At 42.0% G+C, this 17594-nt stretch overlaps 2 protein-coding genes across 4 annotated transcripts in view; both read right to left on the bottom strand.

Annotated features, from left to right (window-relative positions):
- Positions 1–1479: 1479 nt before the first annotated feature.
- Positions 1480–14848, bottom strand: dusp11 (dual specificity phosphatase 11 (RNA/RNP complex 1-interacting)). Of its 3 annotated transcripts, none has more exons than XM_063013883.1 (10): positions 14830–14848; positions 14322–14383; positions 13138–13213; positions 11728–11859; positions 11330–11453; positions 8789–8849; positions 8638–8684; positions 8321–8396; positions 7618–7749; positions 1480–2067 (listed from the first exon to the last, which is right to left on the bottom strand). In XM_063013883.1, the coding sequence occupies exons 2-10, from the start codon at positions 14354–14356 to the stop codon at positions 1737–1739; spliced, it is 1014 nt and encodes a 337-aa protein (XP_062869953.1). In that variant the 5' UTR covers positions 14357–14383; positions 14830–14848; the 3' UTR covers positions 1480–1736. The 3 variants fall into 3 exon arrangements, with proteins under 3 accessions (XP_062869953.1, XP_062869954.1, XP_062869952.1); XM_063013884.1 differs by lacking the exon at positions 14830–14848 and adding an exon at positions 14734–14751; XM_063013882.1 differs by lacking the exon at positions 14830–14848 and adding an exon at positions 14583–14627.
- Positions 14849–16507: 1659 nt separating this feature from the next.
- Positions 16508–17594, bottom strand: part of setd1ba (SET domain containing 1B, histone lysine methyltransferase a) — a 26666-nt gene continuing 25579 nt past the window's right edge. The window contains exon 18 of the mRNA XM_063014710.1: positions 16508–17594. This exon is cut by the window's right edge and continues 751 nt beyond it. The gene's annotated coding sequence lies outside the window, so the exon portion shown is untranslated.

Genomic DNA, 17594 nt, shown 5'->3' with positions numbered 1-17594 from the left:
ACTATATTTTCTTTTAGTTTTTCATGTTCTTAATTTTTTATCTCTCTTGTTTGAATTTCATGTTGTCTTAATTGTAACTAAATGTTTGCAAGAAGTCTTTCTGAGGTTCTAGATCTCAGGAATGTTTTAATGCTTTTAATTAACTTGTTTTTTTCCTTATGTAAAGCACTTTGAATTGCCACTGTGTATGAAAGGTGCTATACAAATAAACTTGCCTTGCCTTGTAATTATTTATTTATTTATTATTATTGTAACGTGATGTTTTACACTTCAGTTCCACTCATGACAGGACGGGTCGTTACTGCTCACACAAGATTCATCAGTTCAAGTTTAATATCAAACACGGTCATGAACTATTTAGTGTCTCCAGTTCACCTCACTTACACGCCTCTGTACTGTGGGAGGAAACCCACACAGACACAGGGAGAACATGCAAACTCCTCACAGAAAGAACCCTGACTGCTCCACCTGGGGATCAAACCCAGGACCTTCTTGCTGTGACATGACAGTGCTACCCACCGAGCCACCCCACTGGTGATGATAAAGGTTTAGTTTGTACAGGTATTTCACCTTCACAGCTTCATGTTCTTCATTTACATTTAATATAAAATTGATGTTGGAAACACCTGGTACACAATCAATTCCACTACTGATATTAACTAATTAAAGAACTAAATAAAAGATCAATTTATCTTTACTCATAATAAATTCAATAGCAATCTGTAAAGACTCACTGGTGTAAGAAGAGGACGCAGAACCTTTAGTACTTATGAAAGACAATCTTGCAAATGGCGCCGCTTAATATGCACATTAACAAATGCTACTGTTTATTTGTACAGCACATAATTTTCCTAAACTGCACCTGTTAGGCTCACCTCTAGTTTTTGGGGGGTCGATGCTGTAACAAACTCTAAAAAAGTCAGGACGGGGGCGTGTTCCCCCGTGTTCCATCAGTGTTCCTATGCATTCCTACTTTTTACTGTGTGAGGAACTGAGGACACTGATGGTTGCAGGTTTGTGAGTGAAATTTTTCTCCGTTCTTGCTCGATACGAGATTCAGCTGCTCAACAGTCCGTGCTCGCCGTCGTCTGATTCTGCAACGGACATTTTCAGCAGGAGACAGATCTGGACTGCAGGTAGGCCGGTCTAGCACACGCACTCTGTGTCTACAGTGTGTACAGAATGAGGTGTGGCATCTTCTTGATAAATAAACGTGAACTAACGTTTACTCTGCACTCGTGTTCACCGTCTTTTGGTCCATCTGAGATAAGCTCATGCCCAGAGAACTCTAAAGTGTTTCTGTATAGAACTCCAGGACGTCCTGTGTGTTTCCTTCTACGTTCCTGCTGGTGTTAATGCATTGGCTTCATGTTCAGTATCTCCATCAACTTATATTCTCATAAACCAAGATGAGGCTAAACATGAGCGTGTGAGAAACTAGAGTCATGAAATCAGTGTAAATAAGAGCAACAGTTCTTATTCCTGAACACAGGGATTTTATTTCAAATAAAAACTAAATAAAATAACTGATAAAAGCTTCAGAGAGACGCTACAGTCACACACCACACACACACCACACACACACCACACACACACACGTTCTCTAGTTGTGGGATGTGTGTGTAAATACTGTGTGCGTGTGTGTGAGTGTATTTAGTGTGTGTACTGTGTTGAGTGTGTATACGGTGAGGTGTGTGTATGGTGTAGTGTGTGTGTGTGTGTGTGTGTGTGTGTGTTCAGTGTGTGTACGGTGAGGTGTGTGTGTGATCCCGGCGGTGGCGTTTCCTCCTCCAGGTGTGCCGCGGTGCTTCTCTGAACTGGTACGGTGGCATGAAGGCGGGGTTCATAGGAGGGGCGGGGTAATGTCCAGCACTGTATCCAGGCCACGCCCCCTGGTTCAGAGGTGTAGGTAATAAAGGAAGTGTAGGTAATAAAGGAGGTGTAGGTAATAAAGGAGGTGTAGGTAATAAAGGAGGCGGACCCATGAAAGAGGGAGGGGCCATATAAGGAGACAAGGGAGGTGGGCGTGGTCCTGCTGGGTAATCCCCTCCCCAATGATGGAAAAACCTGAGAGGAGGAGAGAGAGAGTCACCGTTAAGAGAGTTACCGTTAGCAATTGGAATATCCAAGGCCTGAGCTCCTCTGCCTTCGGATTAAAAAGCTTACACACTGACTTCCACACACACATTAAAAACCTTGACATCATCATCCTACAGGAAACATGGTGCAAGGCCGACATGGTCACTCACTGTCCCCGTGACTACAGAGAAATTATACTACCCTCCCAAAAACTTAGCACAGTGCGCCAAGGCAGAGATTCAGGAGGTCTGATAATCTGGTACAAATCACACCTACACACGCTAATAAACACCATGAAAATTGGAAAATTCCACATTTGGCTGAAAATAAACAAAACTATACTATCATCACAGAAGGATCTGTTTCTCTGTGCCATTTATATCCCTCCGTCAGAATCTCCATACTACTCTGAAGACATGTTCTCAGAGCTGGAGAGAGAGACCTGCCATTTCCAAGCCCAGGGAAACGTGCTCGTCTGTGGAGACCTGAACGCCAGAACAGGAACCCAACCTGATATTATAAATGAACAGGGAAACAGATTCATCAATAACAACCAAATTCATAATACCAATTCCACCCTAAACCACAGAAACAATTATGATCATGTTACTAACAAAAATGGTAAAGACCTCCTGCAGCTCTGCCGAACTTTAAGTCTGTACATCGTCAATGGTAGAACTCGAGGGGACTCATTAGGAAGGTTCACGTTCTGCTCACCTCTTGGTAATAGTACAGTAGATTATGCAATAACAGATTTGAACCCTTTCTCTCTCAGTGCATTTACTGTTAAACCTCTAACCCCTCTGTCTGATCACAGCCAAATTACTGTGTTCATCAAAAAGACAGAAACTAACCCCACCACACACACACGGCCCAGTAAGCTGTACAACATCCCCAGATCCTACAGATGGGCCGAGAACAGCGCAGAAGAGTTCCAGAAAGCAATTAGCAGCACAGAAATCCAAATTAGCTTAGACAACTTTCTGGACACTGCTTACATTCACAGTAAAGAAGGAGTAAATCAGGCAGTTAAAAATATTAATCAGATCTTTAAAAATACAGCAAATAAAGCTCAATTACAAATTAAATCTAAATCAAAACCTAAATCTACAAAAGATGACAGCTGGTTCGACAAAGACTGTCAAATGTTAAGAACAGAACTCCGTAAAATATCAAACCAAAAACACAGAGACCCAAACAACAGTAACACACGACTTCTTTACTGTGAAACCCTCAAACAATATAAACGTACACTCAGAACCAAAAAAGCTCAGTACACCCAAAAACAACTAACAATTATTGAACAATCAATCAACACACATCAATTCTGGGACAATTGGAACAAATTAAAACATAGAGAACAGGAAGAATTGGCCATTCAGGATGGGGATATCTGGACAACCCATTTCCAATCACTCTTTAAAAATATAGAATTAGATTCAAATCCTGAACAAATTCAAATTATTAGTAAGTTAGAGGAACTGGAACGGGCTGTTAAAAACCACCAGAATCCTCTAGACTCTCTCATTACTGAGCAGGAACTTAAAGACAACATAAAAAAACTAAAAACAAAGAAATCATCAGGACCTGACGGGATCCTGAATGAAATGATCAAACACGGCAGCTCCAAATTTCACCTGGCGATGTTAAAAGTCTTTAACCTGGTTCTGAGTGTCGGTTCCTTCCCTGAAATCTGGAATCAAGGTCTCATAACACCCATCTACAAAAGTGGAGATAAATTCCACCCTAATAATTACCGGGGCATCTGTGTGAGCAGTAACCTGGGGAAGTTATTCTGTAGTATAATTAACTCACGATTATTACACTTCCTTACCCAACACAACGTCCTGAGTAAAAGTCAGATTGGTTTCCTACCAAATTACCGCACTACCGATCATATTTACACCCTACACACCCTGATCCAAAAATATGTAGTTCAAAATAACTCTAAAATATTTGCATGTTTTATTGATTTAAAAAAAGCTTTTGATTCCATTTGGCATGAAGGATTGTTTTATAAAATGTTAGAGAGTGGTGTAGGGGGTAAAACATACGATCTTATTAAATCCATGTACACAGAAAACCAGTGTGGAATAAGAATCGGCAGTAAGAGAAACATCTCATCTCTCAGGAGCGTGGAGTGAGACAGGGCTGCTGTTTAAGTCCAACTCTATTTAACATCTATATTAATGAATTGGCCTCCATGTTAGAGCACTCAGCCACGCCCGGTCTCACTCTACACGACTCAGAGATTAAACTCCTGCTATATGCAGATGATCTGGTCCTGCTGTCCCCCAGCGCCCAGGGTCTCCAGCACAAACTGGACCTGCTGCAGCAGTACTGTCAGACCTGGGCCCTGACCGTCAACCTCAAAAAGACCAAAATTATGACCTTCCAGAAAAGAGCCAGATCTCAGGGAACCAAACACACATATAAATTAGGACACCATGAAATTGAGCACACTAAAGATTATACTTACCTCGGACTGAACATCAGTTCCACAGGAAACTTTAACCCGGCAGTAAATGAACTGAGAGAAAAAGCTCGCAGGGCGTCGACGCCATAAAACGTCAAACATTCGTGGAAATTCCAGTTCGAATCTGGCTTAAAATTTTTGAATCAATAATTGAACCGATTGCTCTATATGGCAGTGAAGTTTGGGGTTCGCTTACACACCATCAATTCCATAATTGGGACAAACATCCATTAGAGACCCTGCACACAGAGTTCTGTAAAAGCATCCTAAAGGTGCACAGACACACCACGAACACACACCAACACACCACTAACACACACACACACACCACGAACAATGCGTGCAGGGCAGAATTAGGCCGATTTCCACTAATTATAAACATACAGAGAAGAGCATCAACTTCTGGAAACATCTAAATGAGAGCGACCCCCAAACTTATCATTATAAAGCCCTGAAACACCAAGAGCTGAGCAAACATACCAGTCCCCTCATCCAACTGGTCCTGAGTCACTGCACCCATACACCACTAACACACACAGACACCCTAATAACACACACAAACACATTACTAACACACGCCGCCACACCACTAACACACACTAACACAATAAAGACTCAGGAACAGAAAAAATCTGTAAACCCAATTAGAATAAACCAAATTACACAAAAACTCAGAACTAAATATCTGAATTATTGGGAAACTGAAACTAAAACTCAAAGTAAAATGCAGTTATTTATTATTTGTTGTTATTTGTTATTTGACCCTAAACAGACACTACAGTGCAGCAGATTATCTGAGCACAGTATCCGACCATAAATTAAGAAACACCCTGACGAGGTACAGACTGAGCGCACACGACCTGGCCGTGGAGACGGGGCGACACACCCGGTCCTGGCTGCCCCGGGAGGAGAGGTCGTGTCAGCACTGCACTCTCAGTACAGTAGAGACGGAGCTGCACTTCCTCACCCGGTGTACCAAGTACCACCACGTCCGCTCCCAATTCTTCCCTAAATTTAATAACATCATCCCCAACTTCACCTCCCTCCCAGACCCCGACACACTGCCCCACCTACTGGGGGAGCACAGAGAGAGCTGCACACTAGCAGCACTCTATACTCACACCTGCCACCAGGTGAGGGACAGTGGGTGACCATGTCCCATACACACACACACACACACACACACACACGCACAAACTGATTGTTTTACTACCTCATTATTGTAAATATTATACTTTTTATTGTTATTATTTTGCACTGTTTTTATTAATATTTTATTCTATTCTATATTTTTTGCACATGTAACTGTTCTGTATATTTTTGTTCTTTCTTATTTTTATTGTTTATATTTCCCTGTAACTTGCTTTGGCAATACGAATGTCCTTATTTGTCATGCCAATAAAGCTTCTTTTGAGTTTGAGTTTGAGTCACAGTGGAGCAACACACACACACACACACACACACACACACACACACACACACACACACACATCATACACACATCATATACACACACACACCATACACACACACACCATACACACACACACCATACACTCACACACATCATACACACACACACACACACCATACACACACACACATCATACACAAACACACTCTCACACTCTCACACACTCACACACACACACACATCATACACAAACACACACCCACATCATACACACACACACATCATACAAACACACACACACATCATACACAAACACACACACACACACACACACACACATCATACACAAACACATACACAAACACACACACACACACACACACACACACACACACATCATACACACACACACACACACACACTCACACACATCATACACACACACACACACACACACACTATACACAAACACACACACACATCATACACAAACACACACACATCATACACAAACACACACACACTCACACACACACACTCTCACACACACACACACACACACATCATACACAAACACACACACACACACACACACTCACACGCACACACACACTCACACGCACACACACACTCACACACACACATCATACACAAACATACACACACAAACACACACATCATACACAAACATACACACACACATCATACACAAACACACACACACACACACACACATCATACACAAACACACACACACACACACACACACACATCATACACAAACACACACACACACACATCATACACAAACACACAAACACACACACACACACACTCACACACATATACACACATTATACACACATTATACACACACACAGACATACACACACACACACTCACACACATCATATACACACATTATACACACATTATACACACATTATACACACATTATACACACACACAGACATACACACACACACTCACACACATCATATACACACATTATACACACATTATACACACATTATACACACACACAGACATACACACACACACACACTCACACACATCATATACACACATTATACACACATTATACACACACACAGACATACACACACACACACACTCACACACATCATATACACACATTATACACACATTATACACACATTATACACACACACAGACATACACACACACACACACTCACACACATCATATACACACATTATACACACATTATACACACACACAGACATACACACACACACACACTCACACATCATATACACACATTATACACACATTATACACACACACAGACATACACACACACACACACTCACACAACATCATATACACACATTATACACACATTATACACACATTATACACACATTATACACACACACAGACATACACACACACTCACACACATATACACACATTATACACACATTATACACACACACAGACATACACACACACACACTCACACACATCATATACACACATTATACACACATTATACACACACACAGACATACACACACACACACACTCACACAACATCATATACACACATTATACACACACACACATCATCAGTGAGCGCGTGAGTGAGTGAATGTAAACACACCCATCCTGAGGAGCTCCTCTCATCCCAAAATCAGGGCGGGGCCGCTCGGCTCGAAAAGAATCACGGTGATTATCCCCGTTTGTGGCTCCGCCTCTGATCGGCTCCTCCTCCGAATCCTCCATGCCATCATTACTACAGAGAGGCATTACATCATCATTACATCATCATTACATCATCATTACATCATTAAGCTGACTTGTACTTATTTACTAACATTTTTTTTTCCATTTCCAAAAAAAAAAAAGGCACTTTGGTTCTAACAGGTTTCAGCAGATTTGTGTTCTTTGACTGTTTACTTTACATTTTCATTTACATTTTCAGCATTTAGCAGAAGCTTTTATCCAAAGCGACTTACACAATGAGCGGAACACGATGAGCAATTGAGGGTTAAGGGCCTTGCTCAGGGACCCAACAGTGGCAACTTGGTGGTGGCGGGGCTTGAACCGGCAACCTTCTGTTTACTAGTTCAGTACCTTAACCACTGAGCTATTACTGGCCCTTTCTCAAGTTTACTTAAACTTGAGAAATGAAATGTTCACTATGGAAGCACTTCTGTAAGTCGCTCTGGATAAGAGCGTCTGCTAAATGCTGAATATGTAAATGTAAATTACATCATCATTACATCATCGTTACATCATCGTTACATCATCGTTACATCATCAGAGCAGTAAATAATCCAGGATTGTTGATGAGATGTTCTCACCTGCGCTTCGGTCCTGTTGTGAGATCTTGTATGTAGTTCTGTCTCTCGATGTCGTGACCTCGTGACGTATTAAACACTGAAACATGACAAATCATTAAAAACACACTGACCCCCCCCCCCCCCCCTCGCCCTAATCCTACCCCGCCCTCCCCAAGTTCAGAGGATTAACACATCACACTTTCTTTCTTTACTGCATTTTACACATCGTCCCAACTTTTATGAAGATGCGGTTTATAGAGTACTGCACAAACATTAACCCCCCCCCCCCCCCCTACAGTCTTTAATAAAAACATCAGTGAAAGATGTGAAGCACTTACAGTCGATGGCATTCTGTGGTTCAACACCATCTACATCAATCAGATACCTGTAACACACACACACACACACACACACACACATTGGATTACCTGATCAGTCCAAATACACCCCCCTGCCCAGGCCCCCCTCCCTCCCCCTCCTCAGGTGTACCTGCAGACGAGGTAGCCGGTTCGGTTGAGTCCGTGGGTACAGTGAACCCCGATCAGTTTATCTGTAATCACACCAGCAGCAGCAGATCAGAGAGAGAGAGAGAGAGAGAGAGAGAGAGAGCATCCACCATCATACAGCTCTCACTATCAGTGATGATAAACCTGAGTGAGTGAATGAGAGAGTGATGAATGAGAGAGTGATGAATGAGAGAGTGAGTGAATGAGAGAGTGATGAATGAGAGAGTGATGAATGAGAGAGTGATGAATGAGAGAGTGATGAATGAGAGAGTGATGAATGAGAGAGTGAGTGAATGAGAGAGTGATGAATGAGAGAGTGATGAATGAGAGAGTGAGTGAATGAGAGAGTGAGTGAATGAGAGAGTGATGAATGAGTGAGTGATGAATGAGCGAGTGATGAATGAGAGAGTGATGAATGAGAGAGTGATGAATGAGAGAGTGAGTGAATGAGAGAGTGATGAATGAGAGAGTGAGTGAATGAGAGAGTGATGAATGAGTGAGTGATGAATGAGAGAGTGATGAATGAGAGAGTGAGTGAATGAGAGAGTGAGTGAATGAGAGAGTGATGAATGAGTGAGTGATGAATGAGAGAGTGAGTGAATGAGAGAGTGATGAATGAGAGAGTGATGAATGAGAGAGTGAGTGAATGAGAGAGTGAGTGAATGAGAGAGTGAGTGAATGAGAGAGTGATGAATGAGTGAGTGATGAATGAGAGAGTGATGAATGAGAGAGTGATGAATGAGAGAGTGATGAATGAGAGAGTGAGTGAATGAGAGAGTGATGAATGAGAGAGTGAGTGAATGAATGAGAGAGTGAGTGAATGAGAGAGTGAGTGAATGAGAGAGTGATGAATGAGAGAGTGATGAATGACAGTGAGTGAATGAGAGAGTGATGAATGAGAGAGTGATGAATGAGAGAGTGATGAATGAGTGAGTGATGAATGAGTGAGTGATGAATGAGAGAGTGAGTGAATGAGAGAGTGATGAATGAGAGAGTGATGAATGAGAGAGTGAGTGAATGAGAGAGTGAGTGAATGAGAGAGTGAGTGAATGAGAGAGTGATGAATGAGAGAGTGATGAATGAGAGAGTGAGTGAATGAGAGAGTGATGAATGAGAGAGTGAGTGAATGAGAGAGTGATGAATGAGAGAGTGATGAATGAGAGAGTGAGTGAATGAGAGAGTGAGTGAATGAGAGAGTGATGAATGAGAGAGTGATGAATGAGAGAGTGAGTGAATGAGAGAGTGATGAATGAGAGAGTGATGAATGAGAGAGTGATGAATGAGTGAGTGATGAATGAGAGAGTGAGTGAATGAGAGAGTGATGAATGAGAGAGTGAGTGAATGAATGAGAGAGTGAGTGAATGAGAGAGTGAGTGAATGAGAGAGTGATGAATGAGTGAGTGATGAATGAGAGAGTGATGAATGAGAGTGAGTGAATGAGAGAGTGATGAATGAGAGAGTGATGAATGAGAGAGTGATGAATGAGTGAGTGATGAATGAGTGAGTGATGAATGAGAGAGTGATGAATGAGAGAGTGAGTGAATGAGAGAGTGATGAATGAGAGAGTGATGAATGAGAGAGTGAGTGAATGAGAGAGTGAGTGAATGAGAGAGTGATGAATGAGAGAGTGATGAATGAGAGAGTGATGAATGAGTGAGTGATGAATGAGAGAGTGAGTGAATGAGAGAGTGATGAATGAGAGAGTGAGTGAATGAATGAGAGAGTGAGTGAATGAGAGAGTGATGAATGAGAGAGTGATGAATGAGAGAGTGAGTGAATGAGAGAGTGATGAATGAGAGAGTGATGAATGAGAGAGTGATGAATGAGTGAGTGATGAATGAGAGAGTGAGTGAATGAGAGAGTGATGAATGAGAGAGTGAGTGAATGAATGAGAGAGTGAGTGAATGAGAGAGTGAGTGAATGAGAGAGTGATGAATGAGTGAGTGATGAATGAGAGAGTGATGAATGAGAGTGAGTGAATGAGAGAGTGATGAATGAGAGAGTGATGAATGAGAGAGTGATGAATGAGTGAGTGATGAATGAGTGAGTGATGAATGAGAGAGTGATGAATGAGAGAGTGAGTGAATGAGAGAGTGATGAATGAGAGAGTGATGAATGAGAGAGTGAGTGAATGAGAGAGTGAGTGAATGAGAGAGTGATGAATGAGAGAGTGATGAATGAGAGAGTGATGAATGAGAGAGTGATGAATGAGTGAGTGATGAATGAGAGAGTGAGTGAATGAGAGAGTGATGAATGAGAGAGTGAGTGAATGAATGAGAGAGTGAGTGAATGAGAGAGTGAGTGAATGAGAGAGTGATGAATGAGAGAGTGATGAATGAGAGAGTGAGTGAATGAGAGAGTGATGAATGAGAGAGTGATGAATGAGTGAGTGATGAATGAGAGAGTGAGTGAATGAGAGAGTGATGAATGAGAGAGTGAGTGAATGAATGAGAGAGTGAGTGAATGAGAGAGTGAGTGAATGAGAGAGTGAGTGAATGAGAGAGTGATGAATGAGTGAATGTACCGTTGTTCTGGTTCTCTCTGAGGAATCTCCTGACGGCTCGTTTGAAGTTCAGGATGGTGGAATCACTCGGTACCTCGTGTCCTGCTGTAAAAATCTTCAGATAGTGCAGAGTGTCCGGCAAATCCTGTCACACACACACACACACACACACACACACACACACACACATACACACACATACACACACACACACACACACACCACACACACACACACACCACACACACACCACACACACACACACCACACACACACACACCACACACACACACACACCAATTATCAGAGTTTTCTGGACCAGAGCTCATCTCAGATGGACCAACAGACAGTGGACACGTGTGTTGTGGACGTCCTATCAGAGCTCTGATGTGTAGTTTGGTCCTGGTCCTGGTTCTGACCTGTGGTTGGTAGTAGCGTGTGGTGAAGGTGAGGTCGATGATCAGACCGAGTTCTTCACTCTCTTTCTTCAACACGTCCATCAGATCAGCGGCTCCGAACATCTCCGACTCACTCAGACGCCCCAGCAGAGACTGAAAATCACACACCAACACCAGAGCAGCTCCAGATTACACTGGTCAGGAGGTCTGAGGTCATTTACACACCGTGTAACACACCGTTATTTAGATGTTTAGGAGACACCATCATCCAGACCAACTTACTCTCCAAGCAACTGAGGGCCAACAATAACAACTAGGCATTAGTGGGGCTTGAACCAGTAACCTTTTGATCACTTGTCCAGTACTGTATCCACTAAGCTACCATTTACACATAGAAACAGTCAAAAGTTTGTGCACCCTGGTTCAACTGTGTTGTGGAGATGAGTGACCTTAAATTCACATTTATGAACAAACATTCTCAAAACATTGATTTGATTATTATTATGAAGGTACAGTGGTAACTTTGGGCTTGAACCAGCAACCTTCTGATAAATAATCCTGTACCCGTACTAGGGTTGGGCGGTATGACGGTATTGCGGTATTTCTGCTTCAGGTCCACCTTTGAAAACGGAGACTTTAAGACCTTGGTGCATCCACAGTAAGGGAGGGGCGGGAGTTGTAGGCGGCTGGAGCTCACTGATTGGTTGTGGGGGGTGCTCACTGTTTGAGGTGATAACACAAAAGCTAGTGAGCGCTCTACATGGGGTGTGTTCAAACACCTAGTGAGCTGCCTTGCTCCCTTACTGCCTACATAATCAGCTGCCTCAGTAGAGAGGATTCTAATAAATCAATGACTTATTATAAGGCAGGTTATTGGAACGCGCTACTTACACGGCGATTCCATCGGGTTTGCTTGCTAAGCTAACAGTTAGTATCTTGCCATTCAAAACCATGGGATGGGGTGGCACAACGCGCTAGCATGTCAACATAACGTCTTTGTGTACCGAATACGGTTACATTCACTGACGAGCCCGAACTTGCAAAAAAACTTACTTGTGCAAGTTTATACAATATAATATTATCTCTCTGTGTGTGTGTGTGTGTGTGTGTGTGTGTGGCGCTCACTCTTCGCGATACGATAAGAACGGCACAAAAATGAAAACATGTATACAGCGGCTCCCAGAGATGCGACTCGGTTCACTTGAAAGAGCCGTTCAATAGAATCGGATCGCTGGCGAACGACCCGTTACTAACAGAGAGACGCCCGCACCCTGCCGGTAATACCCTATACCGCGGTATTTTCTGAAGACGGTATGACGGTATGAAAATCGGCAATACCGCCCAACCCTAACCCGTACGCACTGAGCCACCACTGCACTGATGTATAAATGAACTCCAGTGTTCTCAGATTGTTAGAACAAAATGAATCACCTGCTTTAGTGGAACTTTAAAAGCGATGAATCGAGTCCCCGGGATCCGTTTACCCACCGATTTATAATCAGACCACCTGTAAACACACCGACATTAAATACTGTACATCACATTTACCAGGGAGAGCTACAAACATACAGGGTGGCTACAGAACCAGAGGCGGTTAGAGTGATTATGGAACAATGTGGTTATAGAGTTTTTATAGTTTGTTTATAACTTATGTGGCGTTTTTAGGTCCAAGTGCTTCTAAGAATGTAAACAGTTTTTGGGAAAGTCCTGACGTGAAGATTTCCTTGTAGCTGTCTGTACTGTAGAACTTTGCTCTGATGGTGTTCATCTGTTGGCATGAATAGAGAACGTGTTTAATAGAAGTTCTTGATCCACAGAGGGGCGAGTGGGGGCCCGGTCTCCTTTTAGCAGGTAGGTATGGGTCAGTCTGGTGTGTCCTATGTGGCATCTTGTGTAGATATTTTGTTCCCATCATTGTTTGGGGTATTGAGCTCTATCTGCTTTTATGGTAGAGTTTGTTGGTGGTACGAGTTCTTTTTGCTGAGCTGCTGTGGTGTATGCTTTTATAACTGCTCTGAGATCTGATGAGATATACAGGATGTATAAACACAGTATTTTATTTGATCTGTGATGAACAGCAGTAGTGTTGTTGGGATTTTGTTTACAGTAACTGCACTTCCACATGTAATCTTTATACTGCTCTTTATACTAACTCAGATTGTTCACTTCAAAACCAACACACGTCCACATACTTATGATTCTCTGTTCATTATTCATCATCAGATCACTGAAAGCTCTTAATCACAAAAGTCTGATTATTTCTTTTTTCTACTTGATGTGGTGAAAAGAAACGATGAAGGAAAAATCTCGACACAAATCAGACATGAAGATTTAAGATGAACAGAAGAGAGAGGAAAGTAAACAAACAAGCTGCTCCGGTAGTTCCAGTGTTTAATCACGATAAACTGAAGCTCTTATTTTGAAGAATAATTTCATTTAAAATGACACGAATTGTGGGAGGTTGTGTGTAACGATTCGTTATAAACTAATTTTCTTTGATTTCTGATTAATGCAGATTTGTTTTAGTGTAAATGGTTTAGGAAACTTTATTAAATAAATGATAAATAATAATAAAGCAGATTTGTGTCAGTGCTGTACAGGAGAGCTTCACATACCTGTCAGGAATGGCATTTTTCTTGTTCTGACGCATGATGAGCAGCTCTGATCACTTTCTGATCTTTAAAGAAAAAAACAAATCAGAAGTGAAAATAAAATCAGTTTAAAGATCAAACATGAAGATCTAAAGTCTCTGTATTTCACTCCGAGCTGTTTAACACTTTATAATATCTCTCCATCATGCTGATTCACTTCTAATAATAATAAAATCTGGAATGAATAAAATATTAAAGATGAATTAAACATGAACTGAAACACACATGCTGCTGTCGCTACTCTGATCTGCACATGCGCACTCAGCCAGCTGTTAGCAACAATGCTACATTAGCCATCAGGCTAACCGGTAAATCTTTAACTCACCGCGCTGCGAATATAAACAGATACGCGTTATAACTCAAAATCTAAACTTACAGTCTTCATAATAAAAATGTAATCAAAGCGACATCATTAAATCCACACTGAGTAAAACTAAAACACAACTCCGAAATAGCTACATGCTAACATTACCTCAGAGAAGGAGCTTACAGCCACACATGACCTGATGACGTCACCAGCGCAGTGTTGTAACTCAGCGCCCCCTGCTGTTCACAGTGAGTCAGTGCGCCGCTGTCAGGATTAAAGCTGCAGTGCGGAACCGGAGACCCGACAGCACAATCAGAGAAACAGCAGCACTCAGAATCCACTCAGAATAACTCAAATCTCATGGTTTTCCTCATATGTGACACAGATTTGTCCAATTCATGACTGTGAACAGCTAAAATCAGGTAAAATCTGATACATAATGCATGATAGAGTGATGGATGAAATATAGGAATGTACAGAGTATCTCTAAAGTCTGGACACAGGAAAAATGCATATTTTCAATAAATTTCAATAAATTTTTCAACATTTTATTTCATTAGAATATTAATCAATAACATCTTCAATGTGTTGTGATGCAATATGTACGTGTGTGCATTGTAGTAAACATATAGTTATAGTTAGTGATATTTCCTGCGTCCAGACTTTGACACCCTGTATTATATGATTAAACACGTTTATAGTTTCACACTACAGAGAGCAGCAGCTTCACTGTCTAATTATAAACCGCTTATACAAAATGGTCTGATGTATAAATTGTAAATGCAGTAAACAATGTCAGTAATGAGCTAAGAGACCTCAGTGCTGTTCAGTCTGAATTAAAAATAAATAAGTTCATCTCAGCGGACCTTAAAATTCATTATATTCATATAAAGCTGCACTGGTTCTTTGTTTGGTTGTAAATTTGCTGGTCCAGGGTCAGAATCACCAAAATGCACCTTTTGTGCCATACATTTTCAATAGAAGACAGATCTGGACTGCAGGCAGGCCAATCAAGCACACACACTCTGTGTACAGAATGAGGCATCATGTGGCATCATCCAACTGAAATAATCATGGAAAAAGATGTCGCCTTAAAGGCACTGTGTGTCTCTCTAAAATCCCAAAATACGCCTCAGCGTCAGTGGAACCTTCACATTTTTGGGAAGAGGAACTTTAAGTCCATTTTGGCCAAAAACCCGACCACAGCACACGCGTCCACTGTCTTTTGGTCCATCTGAGATGAGCTCGGGCCCAGAGAACTCTAAGGTGTTTCTGTATAGAATTGACATACAAATTTCTTTTTTTTCTGCTTAACAGACTGTTAGGGTACTCCAGAGCCCGTGTGGCTACATTTATTACAGCATCATAACGGTTTCTCACACTGTGCCGTCTGAGAGTCACATTAATCAGACTCATCTGCATGTTGATGACATTAAAATGAACCTTTTGTCCTGATGGGATTTGTGATATCAGGTACCGACGCTGGACGTGACTCACAATCAAAGGTGTGTGATGGGGTTGAGGTCACGTCTTTATGGATTGAAATCACACTGGAATAGGAAACAGCCTTCCCCAAACTACTGTTACAAAAGAAGCGCATAAACCTGTTAACAATAGGTGGGTGTAAAACATCAGGTGTCCACATACTTTTGATCCTACGGTGTATTTTCAGTGTGATTAATGTTACCAGCAGTGCCAGTAATTCTGAAGCGGCCCGTGTGTGTGTATATATGAATGATTATTATTATTATTATTAATATAATTATTATTAAATCTCAGAATAATTGGAGAATAAAGGAGCAGAACTGATGTTATAATCAAAACATTTATTTACACTCAGTCGTTTGAAAAGAAAAAATCCTTTATTATTTTCGTCCATGATTTTATTTTTCATACATTTGTGTAATAAATAGATTTTTTTGGGGGGGGGGGGGGAGACCGACGCTCCGTCTCCCTCCGTCACTCCAAACCAACCGCGCTCAGAGAATTTACAAACTGAAAAATCATAAAAAATAAAGCTTGACACAAGCCGAAATCCTGCACGCACCGTCCATGAACCGCCACGCCGTGCCGAGCTGCACCGAGCCGAGCCACGCCCTGGCCACGCCCCGGCCAGCCAGTCGGCCGTCACCTCCAAAATATATATATATATTTACTTTATATATTCACAGTCTGATATTTACACCGAAGGAAAGCAGGAAGAAAAAAGACGTTTCTACAAGAAACAATCTTTATAACGGGAGAGGAGCGGGGCCACGCCCATCTGTACAGCGCTCCAGGGGCCACGCCCATCTGTACAGCGCTCCAGGGGCCACGCCCATCTGTACAGCGCTCCAGGGGCCACGCCCATCTGCCCCTCTCCCCAAAAATATCCTCACTCAAAAGATTCCACTCAGAAAACAGCAGAATCGATCGTCCACGACCCGCTGTGTCCCCGGGGCCCCGAAAATCTGATCCGTACAAACCAACAGGAGATCAATGAACACTGAGAGGAAGGGGGGGGGGGGGGGGGGTAGTGTTAAAGACACACACTCACACTATCAATCACACACACACACACACTCTTATTACACACACACACACACACACACACACACACACCTGAACACACACACGCACTATAGATGATAATATAGAATAATAAGATTTGGTTGCACTGATATAGTGATTTGGCACTAAACACATTAGGGAAGGGCGTCTTCATTGATCAGGTGTTTGAGTTCATCTAATAAAAATCTGATGTTTTTAATATACGGTGAGTTTATAAACGTAGTCAGTAACACCAAACCCTGAATGCTTTTCTATTCACGCAGTGCAAACACATTAGGGATCACACGCTAGCTCACCACCGCTAAGGTTTTGAGCTCCAGTCGACCTGGCCGGACCGATGTATTGAACCGAATGCTAATGCTAATAGCAAAGCCGCCCAT

This window comes from Trichomycterus rosablanca, chromosome 18 (genome assembly GCF_030014385.1).
Source record: "Trichomycterus rosablanca isolate fTriRos1 chromosome 18, fTriRos1.hap1, whole genome shotgun sequence".
Classification (NCBI taxonomy): domain Eukaryota; kingdom Metazoa; phylum Chordata; class Actinopteri; order Siluriformes; family Trichomycteridae; genus Trichomycterus; species Trichomycterus rosablanca.
This window is presented reverse-complemented; position numbering and strand designations above follow the sequence as displayed.

Coding starts and splice junctions, on each gene's coding strand:
- dusp11 (XM_063013883.1), bottom strand. CDS start 14,356: ATGCGTCAGAACAAGAAAAATGCCATTCCTGACAG. Junction 8,850..11,329: donor CAGAGAGAACCAGAACAACG/GTACATTCACTC, acceptor GTGTGATTACAG/ATAAACTGATCGGGGTTCAC. Junction 8,685..8,788: donor ACCGGCTACCTCGTCTGCAG/GTACACCTGAGG, acceptor TGTGTGTTACAG/GTATCTGATTGATGTAGATG.